At 51.1% G+C, this 20,752-nt stretch overlaps 1 protein-coding gene across 4 annotated transcripts in view; it reads right to left on the bottom strand.

The window, feature by feature from the left end:
• PITPNC1 (phosphatidylinositol transfer protein cytoplasmic 1) overlaps positions 1 to 20,752 on the bottom strand; it is a 280,327-nt gene that overhangs the window by 46,272 nt on the left and 213,303 nt on the right. For all 4 annotated transcript variants that reach the window (XM_089316776.1, XM_089316773.1, XM_070060433.2 and 1 more), the window contains one exon: positions 8,817 to 8,912. In XM_089316776.1, the coding sequence (XP_089172902.1) occupies positions 8,817 to 8,912 (96 nt within the window). The remainder of the gene's footprint in view (positions 1 to 8,816; positions 8,913 to 20,752) is intronic.

Genomic DNA, 20,752 nt, shown 5'->3' with positions numbered 1-20,752 from the left:
GCTTTGCTCAAAACCTGGAGGAACCTCCACACTATAAGGCCGAAGAGGGAGCAATGGTTTTGAAAATCAGCCAGAGGCATGGCACTTCAGCAAGACTTGGGCTCCCGACTTTCACTGAGAAGGGAGGAGGTCTGGAAGAGAATACCTATTTGTCCCTGGGGCAGTGAACTGCCCACTACGGGGAGAGAATGATGAACCCGGGCTTGTTGAGGACTGCTCTGCTGTTTAATGGCCTTTCATTTCCAAATGTCCTACTCATTCCCAAATCATTATTGTTGCCAAGATGGTGGTGGCGGGGAGTAGGGGATTTGCTAGTGAAACAGAGAAGGAAACAGAGAGGGAAAGGAGTAGGCTGATGGGTTTGGAGGGCCCCACATCTCTTGGTGTTGAAGAGCCTGCCCTCACCATCCTCATGAGAACCACCCTCTCTGGTCAGGTCACAGATGGGGTCCCCTTGCACGCCTGCTGTGACCCCTTCTGTGAGAGCCTTTTGCTACAAGCAGAATAAAGTCCTAATTCTTCGGCTTGGCATTCGAAGTGAAAGCTACTCACTGACCCGCGAATCTGCACTGGGATTCCCCACCTCTGCCCCATTTTCTATGCTGTCTCTTCAGTCTCCCTTCGAACTTCAGTTTGTTCCCATAGAAGCATGAGTCGGGGGTAACTTAGTAACTTCAGAGTGGGCCAAATCTGGGAAGATTTAAACCCATCTACCCACTGACTCAACATTTGTTTTGCAGAATTTATTTTATAGAAATATTAGAACAAGGCCGGCGCCGCGGCTCACTAGGCTAATCCTCCGCCTAGCGGCGCCGGCACACCGGGTTCTAGTCCCGGTCGGGGCGCCGGATTCTGTCCCGGTTGCCCCTCTTCCAGGCCAGCCCTCTGCTGTGGCCAGGGAGTGCAGTGGAGGATGGCCCAGGTGCTTGGGCCCTGCACCCCATGGGAGACCAGGAAAAGCACCTGGATCCTGGCTCCTGCCATCGGATCAGCGCGGTGCGCCGGCCGCAGCGCGCCGGCCGCGGCGGCCATTGGAGGGTGAACCAACGGCAAAGGAAGACCTTTCTCTCTGTCTCTCTCTCTCACTGTCCACTCTGCCTGTCAAAAAAAAAAAAAAAAAAAAAAAAGAAATATTAGAACAATACCCCAAAAGAACCTAAGAGGAGTGGGCCTTTGGCCTGTCCATTAAGCTGCCAGTTAAGCTCTGACTCTCTCTCTCACCAATATAATTAAATATTTAATGAAAAATATACTTAGGAATATTTCAGTAATAGCAAAAGGATGGAAACACCCTTTTACATATCCACCAGTGGGAGCTGGCTCTGTGGCGTAGCAGGTTAAGCTACTGCCTGCAGCGTCGGCATCCCATATGGGTGTCAGTTCAAGACTCGGCTGTTCCACTTCCAATCCAGCTCTCTGCTATGGGCTAGGAAAGCAGTAGAAGATGGCCCAAGTCTTCCTGGTCAGGCTGACCAGATCCCTGCGCCCAAATACAGGAAGCCACCCAGCCACTGGCTGCTGGGTCTGAGGCCCACTGCCTTTCAATGCTGTGACCTTGGACAGATGTACAGAATGTGGTCCAACTCATAAAGCACTCTGACAGGGGAAAAGGAAAGGCCAGTTTCCCAAGAGATTGCCCTGGCTCTTCCCGCACCTGCGGGACAGTGTTGGCGAGGATGCCACAGGTACCACCCTGCTCTCCTGGAGTCACCAGACAGTTGGCCCCTTGGGAAATGGCTTCTGCATGATTGCTCTAGCACCCAGAGGAGCAGGTGAGAGATTCTGCACTGAAAAATGCTCTCCTTCCTCTCGCATAACTTCCCCATGGCCTACTGCAAGGGCCTGTGTACAGAGGCCACCACCAAGCACTAGCAGCAGCTGAACCCTACAAGGCAGAGGGCTCAGAGCCCTGTGCTGCTGCGACAGCTGCTGGGGACCCCTTCTCTCAGCTCTCTCATCTGCAGGCTTCCCACCCCCAAGTCCAAGCTTCTCACTGGGGATCATGTTGCTCTCGGAGACTTCTTCTCTGCCCCCCGCCCCCCATGGTGGAAGAGAACTCTTATTATCTAAGAGGCTCTCAGCCCCAGTAACTTGGAACCCACTGCAGAACCACGGCGTTACTCTCGGAACGGAACCGATGGACCGAGGGAAGGTAGGGAAAGAGCGACAATGACAACTCGACAGCACGCTGCACTCACCATGCACCTCAGCACGAGGCGCTGTGTTCAATCTGGCCATTTGGAGATAACTGAAAATCTTTACTACCCTCCACTGCCAAGATGCAGACCAAAATGAAAATATTTTGCATTTGAAGCAGCCAAGTGGTTTGGAGGAAGCACTTTGTACCCAAGGGTTCAGCTAAGGAGGAAAATATTTACTAGTTTGTCCCCTCTGTTCCCTGTCTGGGGCCCGCTGTACTTAGCAAGCAGCGTTTAATCTCTCATCCATGACAGTTATTGGAAAAGTTAGATGTATCTCTTCTTGTTCTGTTCTCTGTCCCTTAAGAGAGAAATGGACAGCTACTTAGATTGGTGTGGCCAATGAGTGGGCTGTCAAGGATGTCTTGATCCGGGAAGACGCTGGTCCAGGACCTGGAGGCTGAGTCTAAGAGGTTCACACCTTTGCCACGCAGCTCAGGGCGAAAGTTCTGAATCAAACCCTGTCTACAAGGTCCTTCCGTGTTGTCCGGTTCAACCACTTCGGGGCTGCAGCTTCCGCAACAGCCCGCACGCTCCCTCTCTTCCTCATTGTCACCTGAGTTCAGGTGACATGAAAATTGCCATGCTGTATTGATCACAACAAGTTGGAGAAACCTTGGCATCCTCCCAAATGAAGGGAGACAGCAATTTCCTTATCTGCGACAAGTAGGTCGAGTTTTAAAGGCAGTAGAGAGTAAACCCTTCGAAAGTTGATCCAGTCTGGTCTTTGTATCCACCTGGTAAACACGTAACAAAAATGCTAACTACAGAAATTCATGAATGGGTCTTGCCGCTGACAGGTGTTACTAAGTTTCCTTCTCTTGGATTGGTTTACACCAAAGCTTCTGGATCCTGGCACAGCTGACGTGTTGGGTTGGAGACTCCCCTGTGCATTGCAGGATGTTTAGTGGTACCCCCGCCCCGTACCTGCTGCATGCCATAGCCTTCTGCTCCCAGTTGTGACCATCAAAAATCTCTCCAGACACTGCCGGATGTGCCTGGGGGGACAAACCGCCTCCGTGTGAGATCCACCCGGTGCAAGCCTCCTCTGCTTTTCCTTTACATAAGCCTATGAAGATTTGAAAAGCCAAAGCACAATACACCCTGTTTCTAAATCTTCTCCACGAAGGTGGAGTCTGAAAGTGTGTCTGAAAACGTAGCAGCTGTGCAGGCCCCACGCAAGCACAGCTTGTGTCTTGGGAAGAGCTACAGGTGGTAGCACCTAAGGGGCCAAAACAGATGCCATCTCCTCTGGTCACCTCCATCACTGGATGGAAACCAAGCCTGGGGAGTAACTGCAGTGGACCCAGGAGGCAGAGTCCTGCACTTGACCTTGGGCAACACAAGGCCTGAGTTAGCTCGCTCACTCAGCCTGACTTCCAGAACCGGCGGGATGATGAGATTCGTTCTTGCCTCTCGTAACTGCCCACTCGTGACTGTCTTACCAGCGCAGTCTCACGTAGCAGGCATGCTACAACTCATCGCAGAGTTCCGCATTCCTCACCGGGATCTTCACCTTGAAATCTTGGCAGAGCCTCAGAGAGTCGGGATGGAAATCTTGGCAGTACCAAGAAGCCACATACCCACTGCATAACAAGGACAACCTGCACGGATTTTGGCTTCCCTGTCTGCTACTCCGCAGGGCTGATGAACGCCGACCACGTGACTCAGCACACGTTGTGATTCTCCTCCGGGCAGGGTCCTGGTGCTTTGCGTTCACTAATGCATGGCTCTCTCTCTGCCTGAGAACTCACACTGATTTTCCTTCTTTTTAAAAAACAACACAGCACTGGCTTGCAGGGCCTCCAATGGATACGCGAATCAAACTCGAAGCTAAGAGGCTCTTGGGAGCTGCATCTCGGGCCCTTGATTTAGATAGCAAACAGCAGCACTGCAAAATGAGAATAAGGAGTGCCGGGTGGGGCCATCAGCTGATCCGAGTCCCCAGAGTGTCCTTTTGATTCCCTGGTTAGTGGTGGCACAAGGGCCGCCAGGCAAGAGGCTGCCCGCCAGTGGAAAATTCCCAGCTCTGGTCACCTTAATAAGAGAGGCATTCTTGACTGTGTAGCTTGGAGGTTTCCAGGGAGAAATGAGAAAAGAGAGTGTTTCAATGCCCTCCTTCGGCCTGGGCTGCAGCGGGTGTGACAGCAGCTGGGTGGTGAGGAGTACCCCAGATAACCTTGGTCTGGATTCATCAGCATCAACCAAAAACTCAGGGCACAGTGACACCCCCGCCCCCCAGCCCCGCGGTGCTCAGACTTCCCCTGCTGCTGACACGGTCAACTTGCAAAGACGGGTTGGAAGGAAATACTCAGAAAGTCGCATGCCTTAGATTTAAAAAGCGAAACAAAGGCGACTGACGCACGCGTGCTGGCTTAACTGGCAGCAAATCCGTTCTGTCGGATGGCGCTCACCGCCGTCACGGCTGGAAGCAGAACACAAGGCCTCTGCCTTCACCCAGGCATTCAACAGCCGCGAGCGAGGTCTGCTCGAGGGCTGGTGTGGAGTAGCTGCTGGGGTGGGGATGAGGAAGAGGCGGCTCTGATCTTCTTGGAGGTCATGACATAGCTCTGTGCTAGCAGGAGTTAGCATGATCTGGAAGTCAAAGACCCTAATGCCTCTGGCCTCCAGATCGTGGGTCAGGGGAACAGTGGACCCAGGAGAGCTCACAAGGAGGGAGACACCACGTTTGAGCTGAGCCCCAAAGGTGGGCAGTGAATGACAGGGCCGGGTTTCACTTTAGAGGGAAGCTCTCACGGTGTGGGAAGGAGGTGTCAATAATTTACAGTGTGCCGAGTAGAATTTTATTTGGAAATATTTTGCCTTCTGAATTGGTAGTCTTTCTTATTCTGGGTCCTCGGCATATTTATGGAAGACCCAGCAATGGAACCAGCCTGCAAAACTCACCGCTCTCCCCTCTGGTGGGTTCCGACTGCACTCTGGGATTCTGGGAGTCAAATGGGGGAGGGGGGCGGGGGGCACACAGGAGTCCCCCAGGGCATGCTTTGTCTTGGATTTTAAGGCAGGCTCCGGAAGGTGTTTGTCGCTCCTTGCTGTCTAACTGTCAGGTCTGTGAAAGAAGAATTCAGCCTGTGACAGGCCAGCAGGTCCTCTGGGGAGTGGTACTGGACGGAGTGTGTAGGCTGACTCCCCTTCTTCCACATCCACTAGGACATCCAGGACATCCAGGGGTGGCTCTGAGCGTGAGAGCCGAATCCGCAGTTCATTTGTCCCCAGGGTTTCCCAGCCTGTGTGCTCTGACATTTGGGGCCAGATCATGGTTTACTGTGAGGGCTGCACTGTGCTTTAGAGAGGTGTAGCAGCATTCCTGGCTTCCACCTGCTAGACACCAGTAGTAGAATCTCCCAAGCTGTGACAACCAAAAATGTCCCCAGGCATTGCCATGCATCCTTATGGGGCAGTCGCCCCTGGCTGGGACTGCTCCAGAGGCCGGTTTTCTGTCCGGTCATCTGTTTCCACTTGGTTTCCCATTCCATCTCGCTCGCTCTCTCAGCTCCATTCAGCGCAACCAGTCTCCTTCTCCCTCGTGGAGGCTGCCCCTCTGGGTGCCCCTCCGGGGTCGCCTCCTAACTCTGACCTGCTCTTTGTAGATTCGCGGTGCCTCCCCCGCCCTATCCTCTTCCTGCTCTCCAAATGCTGCCATCCTTGAAGGCTCGGGCCTGAACCCCTTCTCTGTTTCACACTGCTTTCTCCCTCCCATCTCTTCCAGGGATTCTAAGTATCTTCTGCCTGCCGAATGCTCTCCAAGTCGTCTCCAGTTCAGACACTCACCTAAGTTCTAAATGCACCTCTCGTCGGCATCACACATTCCAGCCACCTTTCTCCAAAATCCATTCCTCGTCTCAAATTCTCATTTCACTGAATGGCACCTGGGTCTATTTGCTGCTCCAGCTTGAATTCCCAGGATCATCCTGACTCCTTCTCTCTCAGCCCAACACCCAGTCCATGACAATCTCCACACCCTGCACCTCCCTGTCTTTGCTGCCAATCTTCTAGTTCAAGCCATCACATAATCCGAGTAGCCAGTGATGTAAATAACTCCAGTGGCCTCCACGGTCTCCCGCCTTCCACCTGGCCCTGCTCCAGCGCACTCTCCACCCACTGCAATCTTTGAGAAGCATACACTGTTTCACAGGATGCTCTGGGTTCTTTGTTTTTAACACATATATTTATATATTTGAAAGGCAGAGCAAAAGAAAGAGAGGGAGAGATGGACAGGTTGGTCTTCCATCCTCTGGTTCACTCTTCAAATGCCCACAACAGCCAGGTCAGGGCCAGGCTAAAGCCAGGAGTCAGAAACTCCATCCTGGTCTCCCTCACGTGTGGCAGGGGTTCCACGTACTTGAGCCAGGCACATTGGCAGGAAGCTGGATCACGAGTGGAGTAGCCAGGCGTCAGGTGCCACTGCACTGGCATCGCAGGCTACGGCTTCACCAGCCATGCCACAACACCGGAACTTGGCTTCCATTTCTTTTGCTTGCCTTTGAATAACATCTGAGTGTCCCCCAAACAGCCCCTCCCTCCTCTGACGCCACTCTTGGCCTTGGTGCTGCTGTTGCCACACGGGCCTTCTTCTGTTCCTTACCTACACGTGGGACCTTCCACCTGCCACACTGTGCCCTGGCTCTTTTCATCCCGCTGGCTTGGCACTGCCCTTTTTGCTCCTAGAACCTCTCTCCTGGTCCCAAACTCTTACAGCGAGTTTTCCTATCTGAGTCTCTCTCCGTACCCTTCCTGCTCGCACGTGGGACACCTAACTCCCTACACACCCACAAGATGGCGTCTTGGTGGTTCGGCTCCCTGCTAGAGTGGAAATGTCATGAAGGGAGGGACGCCCAGTGTCTCTGGCTCCTTGCTACGTCTCCAGCTGGCCATCCAAGGTGACAGCCAGTGACTGCTCGGCAAATACATACTGCTCGAATGACTCATCACCTCCCACTTCCTTGATGAAAGTGCATCTCGGGAAGGTCACGACCTATGCAGAGAGGATGAAGGTGCTCATGGCTGGCTCAGAGAGGCATGAAGGAAGAGCTCCTCGAAGGCCTGGGTCAAGGCAAAGGCGCTTCTAGTGGCGGGGCTTGGCATCACAAAGCTCGTGGAATGAGCCAGGCACCTGCTGGCTCAAAGCCGGCCTTGTTGATAGCTTCACTCATGGTCCCTGTGTGTCCCAAGATATCCCACTCCATCAGAGAGAGATCCCCTCAGGACCAGGTAGTTCCAAACCATTGCACTCCAAGATGAAGAGCTGAGGTGGGCTCAGAGATTTCTGGCAACACTGTCTTCCTGGAAGGCCCAGGACTCCCAAGGAGGCCAGGATGTCCAGGTAGGGCAGAGCCCCCTGGGCCCAAGCAGCCACAGGAGGGATTGGGCAACAGCTTCACCCAGGGAACATTGAAGCCCCTTAAGTATTGGTGGCCTTGACCTGACCCTGAACGAATATCTTGGATTAAGCCACTGCCTACAATGCTGGCTTCCCATATGGGCACTTGTTCAAGTCCTGGCTGCTCCACTCCTGATCCAGCTCCCTGCTCATGTGCCTGGGAAAGCAGTAGAAGACCTCTCCCTCTCTGTCTCTCCATCTTTTAGGCCTCCCCAGCTGGGCCCTTCCAGGGACAGTCACTGGAGAGCACACAGCTACAATTATGCAGCTAAGCATTTGCTAAGATCAGTTATGATTTTTTTTTAATCAAACAACTCCCAACATGTAGAGGCCAAAAAACTCCTGAAGCACACGGGGAGCCCAGTTTGTGTAAGGGTGGAACCCATTTTTCGTGGGCTTACCTATTCTCTCTCCAATCAGCTCTAATGGATCTGAGAGAAGTTTCAAGGTCCATGTGTTAGAGCTCAAGGACGAGTCTGAGGCCCTGATCCAAACATATTGGATTGGCTGCATGTTGCTAAACAACAGAAATAGCCCACATCTGCTGCGGGAGCTGGGCTGGGGCGGTATTTACAAGTGGGTCACTCAAGTTCCACCAGCAGTCATTAATAAAATACTAATGGGATATAAATGGCCACTTGCACCAACCAGAAAGGTAGAACTAAAGCAAAGCACGGGTAGGGTAGGGTAGGGTGGGGACTGTAGAGGATGCTATTTTCAGCCAAAAGGAGCAGCCTGCGTGAAGGTGTTTGCTATTCTGAGACAGGTTCTGGGCCGAGACGAGCCATCAAAGTTTCAAAATTTGATTGAGGATTTTCTTTATGTTAACCCCTAGAGATATAAATAAACACAGTTCCTGCCCTCACAGAGCAGGCGGCTGGCGAGCCAGGCTGTTGTTCAGAAAGGCTGGGGTGGGTGCCGCATGGCTCAGCCCTGCAGATATTGATGTTGGCCAGAATGATCTGGGGACAGGAAAAGTCAATCAAAATGGAGTGGCAGCCAGGGCCGGGGATGGATCCTGGGGAGCGATGATTTAATTTTGAGACCCACCTTAAAGAACCCAGCAAGGTGTGAGATCAAAGTGAATCAACACACAGAAGGAAGTCTCCCACATCAGGAGGGACTTAATGCACCTCTGTTAATGAATGAATGAATGAATGAATGAATGAATGACTGAACAAGTGAATCTGCTACATGGCACTGCATCCATTGCTTACCTCTGATTCTTTGTAGTAGCGTTCTGGAATTTCATCACAGGCAATATCGATAAAGCAAACTTCTCTCTCCAGGTCTTTGGCTTCATTGTCAAAAATCTGCAAGAGCAGACCAACATATCAAAGGTTACTGATGCCAGGTGGCCTGCCTGGTGCCCGTGGGTTGGCGTCACTGTGCCCCCGGCTGGCGCCTTCACCTGCCACAGAATGTGCGAGAATCATCAAAGACTTTTTTTTTATTCACTGCTTAGGTTTTGTCACATCAGAGGCAGGTGTAGCATCAATCCCCACTTGGTAAGGGGTAGAAGAAAAAATGGGCTGTTTTTAGAAGTTCAGGAGTGAGGAAATGAATCTCTTCCAAAAAAAATCTCTTCCCAAACCTGCCGTCTGCTGGTTTTTGGCAGTTAATCAGAACAGGGAGGGACGGAACGCGGTGGAGCCAGCCGAAGACTTAGAGAAGAAAAATGTGTACATGTGTTTTCATTAAAATGTTCGTATATATCTAATTTCACAAATAACACAGGCTCGGTGCAGAAAAACAGATGGCCATAAAGAGGAAAATAAGCCACAAACCCCTTACCCACGGAGAGACGGGCACGCTTTCCCTGACCATCTAAGAGGACTCTGTCCTTGACAAACACAGGGCTCACGAGGTCTACAGCACTAAGATACTGAACCGCTTCCTGCCAGCTTATTTTGGGTTCAGCTGGCCCAGAGTGCCTGCTACTTGCAAGAATAAGTGAATAAATCAATACAAGGCAAGACAGCCACAATATAGAGAAACTAACTTTGGTGGAAGGTCAAGTTCCTGTAGCCTTTTTTCACTGGCAGCTCTCCGGTCTGAAGGTAACAAGCACCCTCCTGAAGAATGGTGCACAGATCAAGTCAGGCAAACCGCTCCAGCCTTGCAGGAGGAAATCATTGTGTGTTCCAACTGTCAGAGAACTTCACAATCAAATATTTTTGCAAGAGCAGGGTGGTTGAGGCCAAAGAAAACTGCCTTGACTAGAATCGGTGCCTCTTAACAATAACATGAGCTCCCCCGCCCCCCCCAGCACTGGGGAGACTACATGCTCGACTTTTCTCCAGTCGACACGCTTAGCTCTTTTCCAAATGCTCTCCACATAACACGTGTGCTGGTAATCACCCTCCAAGACTGCTGTTTGCCCTGTCGCCTATTTTGGCACGTGGCATCTCTAAATCTGTCCAGGGCGATGAACTCCCCAGGCTGGCCTGTGGTAGCCACTGCATTTTCCCCTTGAAGGCAGAGAAAGATTGCTTCTTGGATCAGCCCTGATTCCTTCCACTGCCACTTGAAGTCAAGTGCCTGGGGACACTTCTAACGTGTTTGGGGGGGGGGCAGGTGGATTGCCTTGAAATGGAACAAACAAGTTCAAGTCTGAGCGGAGAAACAGGTTGTGGAATGAAATCCTGGGTCTCAGAGCCCCTCTCTGTCTCATTTAAGTGTGAGCCATGAGAAGAAAGACATGTGCCTCATTAAGAAGACAAAACTGAACACTGGGGGAGGAGAATGAGCTCCTAGAGAATAAATTACAAAAGAAGTTTGACATTTATTGGTGTTAAAACTTACAGAGCCAAAGAAAGGGGATCCAAGGGGGTTAAGAGAGCTGTTGACAGGCTGTGTGGCTTTACCTAATTTAATTTGAGCACTTTTGAGCGCCCGTTGTGCCAGCTATCACGTTATTGCCTCTCAGCTCTAAATCCATCCTCAGCCTGTGTTCCCAGACAATGGACTGGCGCCTGGAAGCGCGTCTCCTTTATACCGAGCACGGCGCTAAGCCTCGTCAGTAGAGGGCGCTAGAGAGACACCACAGGCAGCAGGGGCCATCTCTTCCAGGTTTGGCTCCTGCTCAGGGGCACAGCCTGTAGGTGGAGACTTTGAGTGGTGCTCGGCCCAAGCTGCGAGCCTCGGGGGCAGACCTCAGCGACCTTGCAGCCCTGGCGTGGGCCCAGGAACGACTTCTTTGTTGCCCTCCTAATTTGGGCACTGTGTGCGCCAGGCTGTACACTGGCAGCGTGCCCTGACAACCTCTACACACCTGTCCACCAAGCTCATCTTGTTGTGCCCTAGAGGGCTTTCTGCTGCCCAGAGATGATGAATCAGCTCTGGTTTAAGCAACTCCGTGAAGTTCTCTGCTATTCCATGGGCTCCCACCATTCCTTCTCCGGGGAAGTCTAAACTCTAGCCACAGAGAGCTGGTCATTCCAAGTGTGCCCTTCTCGGATATTCTCTCGGCCTTAGGGCACTCTTTAGAGTTCTCTTTGCATCTTTAGCATTGCTCTTATCAAACATCAATAATTCCTCATGTTATGTTCCTCTGGTTGGTATTGTGTGGTTTCTGTCTCCTGGTTGGACCCGACTGACCTACTGGCTACAGAGTGTTGCCCCAGGCTTTAGGAACGACAAAGATGATGAGAGTTGAGTTGCTGCCCTGAGAAAGTTACTATCCAGTGGGAGGGAGAGAGACTGGGAATCTCTCACCAAAAACACAAAGCAGAAGAAAGCAAGCACTACTCAAGTCAGGAAAGAAGACGCTATAAAGCTAGGGAGAGGCGCCATGGCTGTTACTCAACACCATCACTCAAGGTCATCAGTCAGTCGGTGTCTCCAGCGTCCCCCACTGGGCTCTCCCTCTGCCTCTTAGCACTCAATGAAGAAGATGGCTATCAGCCCAGAGTGCTTCCCGCTTCTTTCTAGAAAGATGAAATCAGAATCTGGTTTTCTTCCTGCTACCTATCAAATGTAGGTGTCATGAGAACTTCCCAAACCTTCGGGGCTCTTGGGCTCCTTTATCTGGTAGCCAAAGCTTCAGAGGGTTCCATGTGGGCTCCCTCCAGTCCAATCTTGGGTATACTCGATTAATAGGATGCTTAATCCTCGTGCCGAAGTCCGTGAAATGCCAGGCACAGGAAAGCCACCTTTACTTGAACTGTGCAGGAAACATTTCAGGGTGGAGTTACACTCCTTGGACAAAGCTGCAAAAAGCCACTTTGAGGACCTGCACACGCTCTTCAGGCTTGAGATCACGGGTCACTTCCCAGTACGTAATCCATCTCCCGGTGAGTCACTGTTGCAGAAGATGCTTGAGGGAGCTCGGTGAATGCAAAGTCGGCAGAATGCATTAGCTTCTGCTTTCCCGTAGTAACCCGGGGCAGGAGCGTTGCTCGCCAGCTGATCTTCATTTCCAGTCATGAGTGCGGGTTCCGATTCTTTGGTCATAAGCATCCTCATTTCTCATAATTCCCAAGATAGGGCTCAGCATGGAGTGGAAAACTCTTAAGCCCGGGCAATGGGAGTTGCCTACACTGGGAGTTGGGAGAGCTGGTTTGAATTCAGTAACTTCTCTGTGTAAGCCTGGGCAAGCCCCCGCATCTGCTGCGGGCTGCCAGGACCTTTAGTTTAGATGGATGGGGGTCAGGGAGGCTGCGCGACACCCAGGAATGCAGCAGATCTTGGGGAGGCACATTTTCCGGGACAGGAGGATCGACCATTATCGTCTGACTATCAAAGAGAACTCCGGTGCCTGGTGTGAGTCTTGGCTCTGCTACTGATTCCACCTTCCTTCTCATGCGCACCCTGGGAGGCAGCAGGTGAGGCTGAATTCCTGTCATTCCCACGGGAGACCCAGATGGAGTTCCAGGTCCTGGCTTTGGCTTGGCCCTGCCCTGTCTGCTGTGGGCATTTGAGGAGTGAATTGGCAGATGGGAACTCTCTGTGTTTCAAATAAAACAAACAAACAAACAAAAAAGTTAAAAAAAAATAAGACATCTGTGGCCCTGTTGAAGTTGAAACCAAGTGACCCAGATGACCACTGAAATTCCTTCTAGTTAAAAAGTCTGTGATGTTAACTGTGGCCTCTGGGTCACATTCGTCCCCTAAGCCTTGCTCCTTTGGCTTGTTGCTTCTCTGTCCCTTCACCCCACAGCCAGCCAATTTGTGTGGTGGTCAGAGAGACTGCAGTAGGGACCTGGCTGGTGGCGGCGGTCATGGTGTAGCATCATTGGAGGGCACAGTCAGGGTGAAAGTCTGATCTTCACGCTCAGTGAAGGGCAGCATCCCGAATGAACACAGTTCAGACCAGACAGAGGCCCAGTCAGGCCCCAGAGGACACACTCAGCGACAGGAACGAATGCATCCGGGCTTCCCCACTGCGCAGGGCAGCAGCCGCCAGCGCTCGGGCCCCACCCCCGGCTCTCGGAGGTGGAGTAGGATCCACTGAGATGGTTTCAGGATGAAAGGCACCAAGCCAGAGCCTCGAAAGACTGCGCCTGGCCCCACGGGGCTGTGCACACTTTCACGGCCTTGTTTGCCTCTTGGGCAGAACCTGTCTCCTTCCGCATCAGGACTGGGGTTTGGGAGTTGACCTTGTAATACGGCTCGCATTGCTGCGTGTTTGTCGAGATGTGCTTCTCTCTGCCCCGTCTACCATCTGCCCACAGAGCACCTGCAGCAGATTCTGTGCCCACCTGGTTGACGCCCCCACCTTCCACTCCGCTACTAGGGAGTGGACGCTCCAGGAGCCAACCCCCTTCGAACAGAGATCTGCAAGAAGGCAACTCTTCGCAGAAACACTCCCTGACAGATTCCAAAATAACAAAGAGCCATTTCCCCTTTTTTGGCAAAGCATTAGGCTGAACAGTATCAATTTTCTTGAAAATTTTCATATGCTTTGACCTAGTAGGAATACGCTTTGAGAATTTATCTTAAGGCAATGATCTTAAAGAAAAAGCTTTACGCATGAGCGTTTTCATTGCAATATTATCACAAAGACAAGAACAAAAGAAAAAAAAAGAGAGAAGGAGGGAAAGAAAATGGCTTAAATATCCCGCTATGGGAGAAGAACCAAGGAAATTCAGATAAATCCACTGATGAACCACTTTTTTGGTCACCCCCTCTTCCGTGTGTTTTATTAGTTACAAACATGCGATTTTTAAATGTAGACTACAAAACGCCAAGTGCACAAGTCTGCTGTTGGAAGTGGTGCAGGCCAGCGGGAAGGCTTTTGAAACTTTTTGCTCTCTGAGCTTTTCCGTCAGTTTTGCTAGTGAGTGGTAACTACGGGACCCGCCCTTTCTCAGACCCGTCTGAATCCTCCAGCTGGATTCACGGTGTTCTGTTGAGGTAGCACTGCTCTGCTCAAAACGGCTCGGCGCCTGAGCCCAGCCTACAGGCAGTGAGATCCACGACCCGTCTGGACTCAGGTTTGGAGCGGTTTTCAGGCAGTTTGGTTTCTGAATGGGTTCCGTCCGCACTTCCCGGATTTGTCTGAGTGGCTCACACAGCTCTGAGCTTGTTAAAGTGTGTTCTTCTTTAAAAAAAAAATAAGAGGAATGATCTTCACTCTGACCAAGTAGTTATGAAAATGAGCTTTCTGATCTGTCAGCAGACATTCCCGAATGGGTCCCATCACTACAAATTTCCGAGTGTTATACGGGTTAGGGGTGGAGGCAATCTTCTAAAGTTAAAGGTGCGACTTCTCTCGCAGCAGACATCAGACACAGGAATACACACTTACACCAGCAAGCAGGGGTTTATCCGGAGGTGGAAGACACCCTCCCCAAACCCCCTTTAAAGTACTTTCCAACCTAAACCCTAGCTGTGCATCCAGAACAGGAGGCTGTCTCCTGCTCTCAAGATCTGGTTTTAATTCATCCAGATTACTTCTGCAGATTCTCTAGGGCAGGACATCTGCCCCGGCTTTGGCGTGAAGGGCCCGGCTGAAGAAAGCCACTGGTAGGTGAAGATTCCCGAGACAACAGAAGGTGCTAGCCGGATATGTGACAGCAGACGGATGGCGTTCTTAGAAATGAGCTTGGACAAACATTTGCATGAAGGTCCAAAAGGAGAAATACATCTCTCCTAAGACACTGTTCTAGAACTTTCGAAAAAAGACGCCCAGCACAATGAGAAGCTTGGTTGCTATTCCAATATTGATGCCACTGAAAAACACACTTGTCCGCTACCAAGATATGCCAAACCATAGACTCTGTATAAGGATGTTCCTATTGATTTAAAGTCAGTTTCCAGAGTTTTTGCCCAATCTATCGATTTTAAGCATCCAGAGGGCTTTTATCTGGGGAGACACGTAGGCTGACGAAGTTTACGGCTAATACCTTTACGTTTTAAAATACAACCTCCAAATTCTTACAACACGAATTTGTCTCAGGACCCTCCCTGCTTCTCTGTCCCTTAAAAAAGAAATTTAGAAGAGGAAGAAACAAACCACTTGCCATTTTATTTCCAAATACAAAGATTTTTCTAATCAGCCCGATCTTGCAACACAGGTTAAGGCTGGAAGTGGAATATTTTGCCTTTAAGGAATGAGATTGCACACTGGATCTGTTAAAAACTGATCAAAAATTAAAATACGAAAGTGTGAAAATAAATAAGTGTATGACAAAAAAGAAATAGGATGGGGTTGGTGCCATGGTGTAGTAGGTTAAGCATCTGCCTTCAATGCCTGCATTCCATACGGGTGCTGGTTCGAGTCCCGGCTGCTCCACTTCTGATCCACACTCTCTGCTATGGCTTGGGAAAGCAGTGGAGGATGGCTCAAGTGCTTGGACTGCTGCACCTGCGTGGGAGACCTAGAAGAAGCTCCTGGCTCCCGGCTTCCGATCAGCTCAGCTCTGGCTGTTGTGGCCATTTGGGGAGTGAACCAGTGGATGGAAGACTGACTGATTGTCTCTCTCTCTCTCTCTCTCTCTCCCTGTGATTCTGCCTCTCAAATAAATAAATTAAACTTAAAAAAAAAAAAGAAATAGGAGATGGTCAAAATCAATTTCCTTGAATTTGTTCTTGAAAAAGCTTCCACTTCTAATTGAGCCCCCCACCCCTTTATTGGAAGTCTTGCTGAGAACTAAAAGTACCATTTATTGCACCTGCTGTTTCATTAAAATGGCTCCACCTTTCCCAATTGGAATGTGAAATCCCAGAGGCAGGAGTTACAGCTTCATATATAAGTAAAATTGTATTGATGGCATATTCTCTATTTCAATAGGAAATAGAAAATACATTTATAAAGGCCTTAGTTGGGTCCAGGTACAGGTAGTATTGCTGAACCCTTACGGACCATGTGGTTGTAACTAAGAAAGGCCAGGGATGTGGATAAACATGGAACGTGTCTTAACCACACTCCAGATCTCTCCTTGTGCAGAAGCGTCTTTCTAGATTTTGTCACCTCTCGTGTTTTATTTCTAGATTCTGTGATTCTCTTACTGGAGTCCATGGAGAAGACTGGGGGTGGGGGGGTTGGCTTTTCATAGATGCACAGCCCACAGTCCTGGGACTCCTGGATCCTGCCACTCCTTTCTCTCCAATGGTAACTTTCACTGGTTTCAGATCCACATTCAGGGTCAGCCGTTGTGCTGCGGGGGTTAAGCTGCGTCCTGGGGAGCTCACATCCCTTCTGGGAGCGCAGGTTCTATTTCTGGCTCCTCACCTCCTGGCCCAGCTTCCAGCGGATTAATGTGCCTGGGAGGCAGCAGGTAATGGCTCAGGGGCTTGGGCCCCTGCCACTCATATGGGAGCCCCAGATGGAGTTCTGGGCTCCTGGCTCTGGCCTGGCCCAGTCCTAGCTGTTATTGGCCTCAGTGGGAGTAAACCAATGGGTAGAAAAATACCTTTTTCTCTATCTCTCTGCCTTTCAAGTGTTGAAAATAATTTTTTTTTTTAAAGATCCAGAGGGGCCTGTGCTAGGAGGCAGTGGGTTAAGCCACTGCCTATAATGCTAGCATCCCATATGAGTGCCGGTTCTAGTCTGGATGCTTCACTTTCAATTCACTCCCTGCTGAGGAGCCTGGGAAGGCAGCAGAAGACAGCCCAAGTCCTTGGGCCTCTGCCACCCATGTGGGAGATGTGGACGAAGCTCCTGGCTCAGCCTGGCTCAGCAGCTATTTGGGGGAGTGAACCAGCGGACTGTTTATCTCTTTCTCCCTCTCTGTAACTCTGCCTTTCAAATACGTAAATAAATAAATCTTAAAAAAAAAAAAAAAGATTCAAGGGCTGGCATTGTGGTACAGTGGCTCAAGCTGCTGACTACAAGATGCCAGCGTCCGAAGCTGGCGCGTCTGTGGCAGTCTCGGTTGCTCTGTTTCTGATCTAGCTATCTGTTTAGGGGCCTGAGAAGACAATGGAAAATGGCCCAAGTACTTGTGCCTCTGCCACCCACGTAGGAGGCCCACACAGAGTTCCTGGCTCCTGGCCACGACCTGGCTGGGATCTGGCTGTTGTGATTTTTGGGGAGTGAACCAGCAGATGGAAGATCTCTCTTTCTCTGCCTTTCAAAGAAACAGTTCTTAAAAAAAAAAAAAAAATCCAGACTTACATGAGGACTCTGTACTTTCAGCACAATTTTTCTGCAAACCTGAAAGTTCTCTTAAAAAAAAAACAAAAAACAAAAAACAGTCCATTATGTTTTGAGAATTGCGGGGGCAGGGAGGCACAAGCTTAGTAGCTACATGGATTTTTATCTTCCTGCCACCTGCTCAAGCCACTGAGGATGCAAGGTAGAGGTGCTTGATGAGTAGGGATTTAGAGAAAAATCTAGCAGTCATCTTGTTTTATGCCCCAAATATGATTAACGGGACTGGAAGCCCAGCTATGCTGCTGTTCTCCTCGACTGTAACTTTTGGCATTTGGGAGCTCTCGGGGGAGGCAGCTGACTAAGACACACCAATAAAATACAGGTTCAGGGAGCAAAAGCGGTGGAAGCTGAGCTGTTATTCCAGCAATGCCCGGGATTTGCTACGTGGCCAGTGGTGTGGTGGAGTGAAAGGAATGATGGTCAGTGGTGTGGGGAGCAGCTCGGACTAGACTGTTACTGGAATTAAGACTTATTCTATGCATCTGCTCTCCTCTGTGGGGAGCAGCTCGGACTAGACTAAGTTACTGGAATTAAGACTTATTCTATGCATCTGCTCTCCCACAATATGGCGCTGGGAGAGAAGTAAACAGCTTCCGCACAGCTGCCTCCAGTTCAACCAATTAACTGTAGGACTTGCTCCTGATTGGAGAGCAGCGTACTCGGCGTGTGGGCAGCCGAGTTGGGATTGGCGGAGGAGGACTATAAAGGAGGAGAGAGACGGCATGCACCGGGAACATCTATGGGGAACATCTAAGGGAACCCGTGCAGCCCCCGAGAGAACTGGCCGGCGGTGTGCCGCTCCCCTGTGGAAGTGGGGAATGCGGCCAGGGGGAACTGCCCTTCCACGGAGGTGGAAGGGATAGTAGCCAACCCGGGAAGAACCAGCAGCAAACCCGGGGAGGGCCGAGCAGACGAAAGAACAGCGCAGGGTCCTGTGTCGTTCCTCCACGAAGAGGGGGAGCGACATAATGGTGCCGTGACTCGGATAGGAAACCTAGGACGGATAGCAAACTTAGGAGGGAAGAAACGGGAAGAAACGGGAAGAATTGGGAAAATATCGGAGAGAGAGACTAGCAAACAGCCTAGGGAAAATACCGGAGAGAGAGACTAGCAAACAGCCTAGGGAAAAGCCGGACGAAAAGGGTGCCGGAAGAAGCTATTGAAAGCCTAGGCATAGACTCAGATACGGACTACGGGGGGAAGCTGGGAGAAATCTCTAAGGTCGAAAGCAAAAGTGAAAGCTAGAACAAACAGACTCGGACGCGGACTGTGGGGAGAGGCCAGGAGAAATGAGGGAGGAATATCGTTGGAGGAAAGCTTGGGGAAACATACCGGGTAGAGAAAAATGTTAGGGAAATTGAAGCCGCGGGGGGCAGGCCAAGGCGGACACGAAAGCCACTTTGGGGTTCCCAAGTTAGCCCGGGAATAGGGGGCGAAAAGTTGAAACCAGAAGCTGAGACGTAAGCCAGATTGGGATCCGTCTAATTAGCCCGGGGAGCAAAGGACGGGAAGCCAAATCGTGGGGCGGAGACGTACGCTGGGTTGAATTCGCCAGGCTAGCCCGGGGAACTTGGATTGAATGCTAGTGGTGGAGACGCAAGCTACGCTGTGTTACTCGCGGAAGCCGCCGTGTGCAGAGAGAGCACGGGGCGTGAATAGATAGGGAACGCTGGCGTAGGCCGTGGTTCAGACGCGAAAGGGTTAAGCGTGGAGACCGCGGAGCGCGCGAAGCCGAGCCGCGCAAAGCCGGGAAGCTGCGCAGATGAGAGAGGCGCGCGGGCTGAAGCGGCGCAGAGCCGGGAACCCGCCGGCGGGGCGAGGTGCCGGAAAGCCGCAGGGATAAGAGAAACAGAAGTTTAGAAGTAAAGTGAGAAAAATAGGAATGCTGGAAGATAGAAGTAAAATGGGAGAAATAGGAATGCCCGGAGATAGAGAAATAGAGAAATAAAAAGGCCTCCCTACAACACTGCAATGTGAGAGCTTGGATTCGGTCTGCCTAATCAAGTGAGGCGATGAGCACCTGGGCGGCTAGCCGCAGGTCACCGAAGACAGGCACGAATTAACATCAGTAAAGCTTCCCCACAATGCAACAATTAGGAGGCTTGGATTCGGTCTGCCTGATTTAAGGCGGTAAGCGCCAGCAAAGCTCGACCAGAGTATGAGCTGCAGGTCACCGAAGATAGGCACGAACCAACACTAATAAGTCTCCCCCACAATAAGGCAATGAGAAGGCTTGGATTCGGTTTGCCTGATAGGTCTTGTAAGTCCCCTGCAGGCAGAGCAGAGCATGCGCTGCAGGGCACCGAACACAGGCACGCATCAGCGCCTAAAATCCTCCTCACAATGGCGAAGAGAGGACCCGGATTCGGTTTTCCTGATTGATAGGACTTGTAAGAGCCTGTGGCAACTCTAGCAAGTAGAGCAGAGTGTGTGCTGCGGGACACCGAAGACAGGCGCGTATCAACGCCAAAAAAAAAAAATAAAAAGAAAGGGGGATCTGTGGGGAGCAGCTCGGACTAGACTGTTACTGGAATTAAGACTTATTCTATGCATCTGCTCTCCTCTGTGGGGAGCAGCTCGGACTAGACTAAGTTACTGGAATTAAGACTTATTCTATGCATCTGCTCTCCCACAATATGGCGCTGGGAGAGAAGTAAACAGCTTCCGCACAGCTGCCTCCAGTTCAACCAATTAACTGTAGGACTTGCTCCTGATTGGAGAGCAGCGTACTCGGCGTGTGGGCAGCCGAGTTGGGATTGGCGGAGGAGGACTATAAAGGAGGAGAGAGACGGCATGCACCGGGAACATCTATGGGGAACATCTAAGGGAACCCGTGCAGCCCCCGAGAGAACCGGCCGGCGGTGTGCCGCTCCCCTGCGGAAGTGGGGAATGCGGCCAGGGGGAACTGCCCTTCCACGGAGGTGGAAGGGATAGTAGCCAACCCGGGAAGAACCAGCAGCAAACCCGGGGAGGGCCGAGCAGACGAAAGAACAGCGCAGGGTCCTGTGTCGTTCCTCCACGAAGAGGGGGAGCGACACAGTGGCTGATGTTTAGGCATTTGGGGCTGAGAATGGTTCATGGGTGATGGACTGATTCCCTTTTTTTTTTTTTTTTAAAGATCTACTTATTTGTTTGAAAGGCAGAATTACAGAGATGGGGGAAGGAGAGAGGGAGAGGGAGAGGGAGAGGGAGAGGGAGAGGGAGAGAATGAATGAATCTTGCATCTACTGGTTTACTCTCCAAATTGTTCCATCACTTGGGGCTGGGCCAGGGCTGAAGGCAGGAGCCAGGAGCTTCCTCTTTGTCTACCACATGGGTGCTTGGGCCCAAGGATCTGGGCCATCCCTCCTCTACTTTCCAAGGCACATTAGTAGGGAGCTGGATGGGAAGTGGAGCAGCTGGGACTTGAACCGGTGCCCACGTGGGATGCTACCGCTCCAGGCAGTCATTTGACCTGTTGTGTGATGGTGCCAGCCCCTTTCTCTCTCTTTTTTTTAAAGGATGATTTATTTAGTTATTTTAAAAGTCAGAATTTCAGATAGAGGGAGAGGG

The sequence above is a fragment of the Oryctolagus cuniculus genome, chromosome 17 (assembly GCF_051225735.1).
Source record: "Oryctolagus cuniculus isolate XC-2025 breed Fujian yellow rabbit chromosome 17, ASM5122573v1, whole genome shotgun sequence".
Taxonomy (NCBI): domain Eukaryota; kingdom Metazoa; phylum Chordata; class Mammalia; order Lagomorpha; family Leporidae; genus Oryctolagus; species Oryctolagus cuniculus.
Note: the sequence above shows the minus strand (reverse complement) of the source record. Positions and strands in the feature narration are given on the sequence as shown.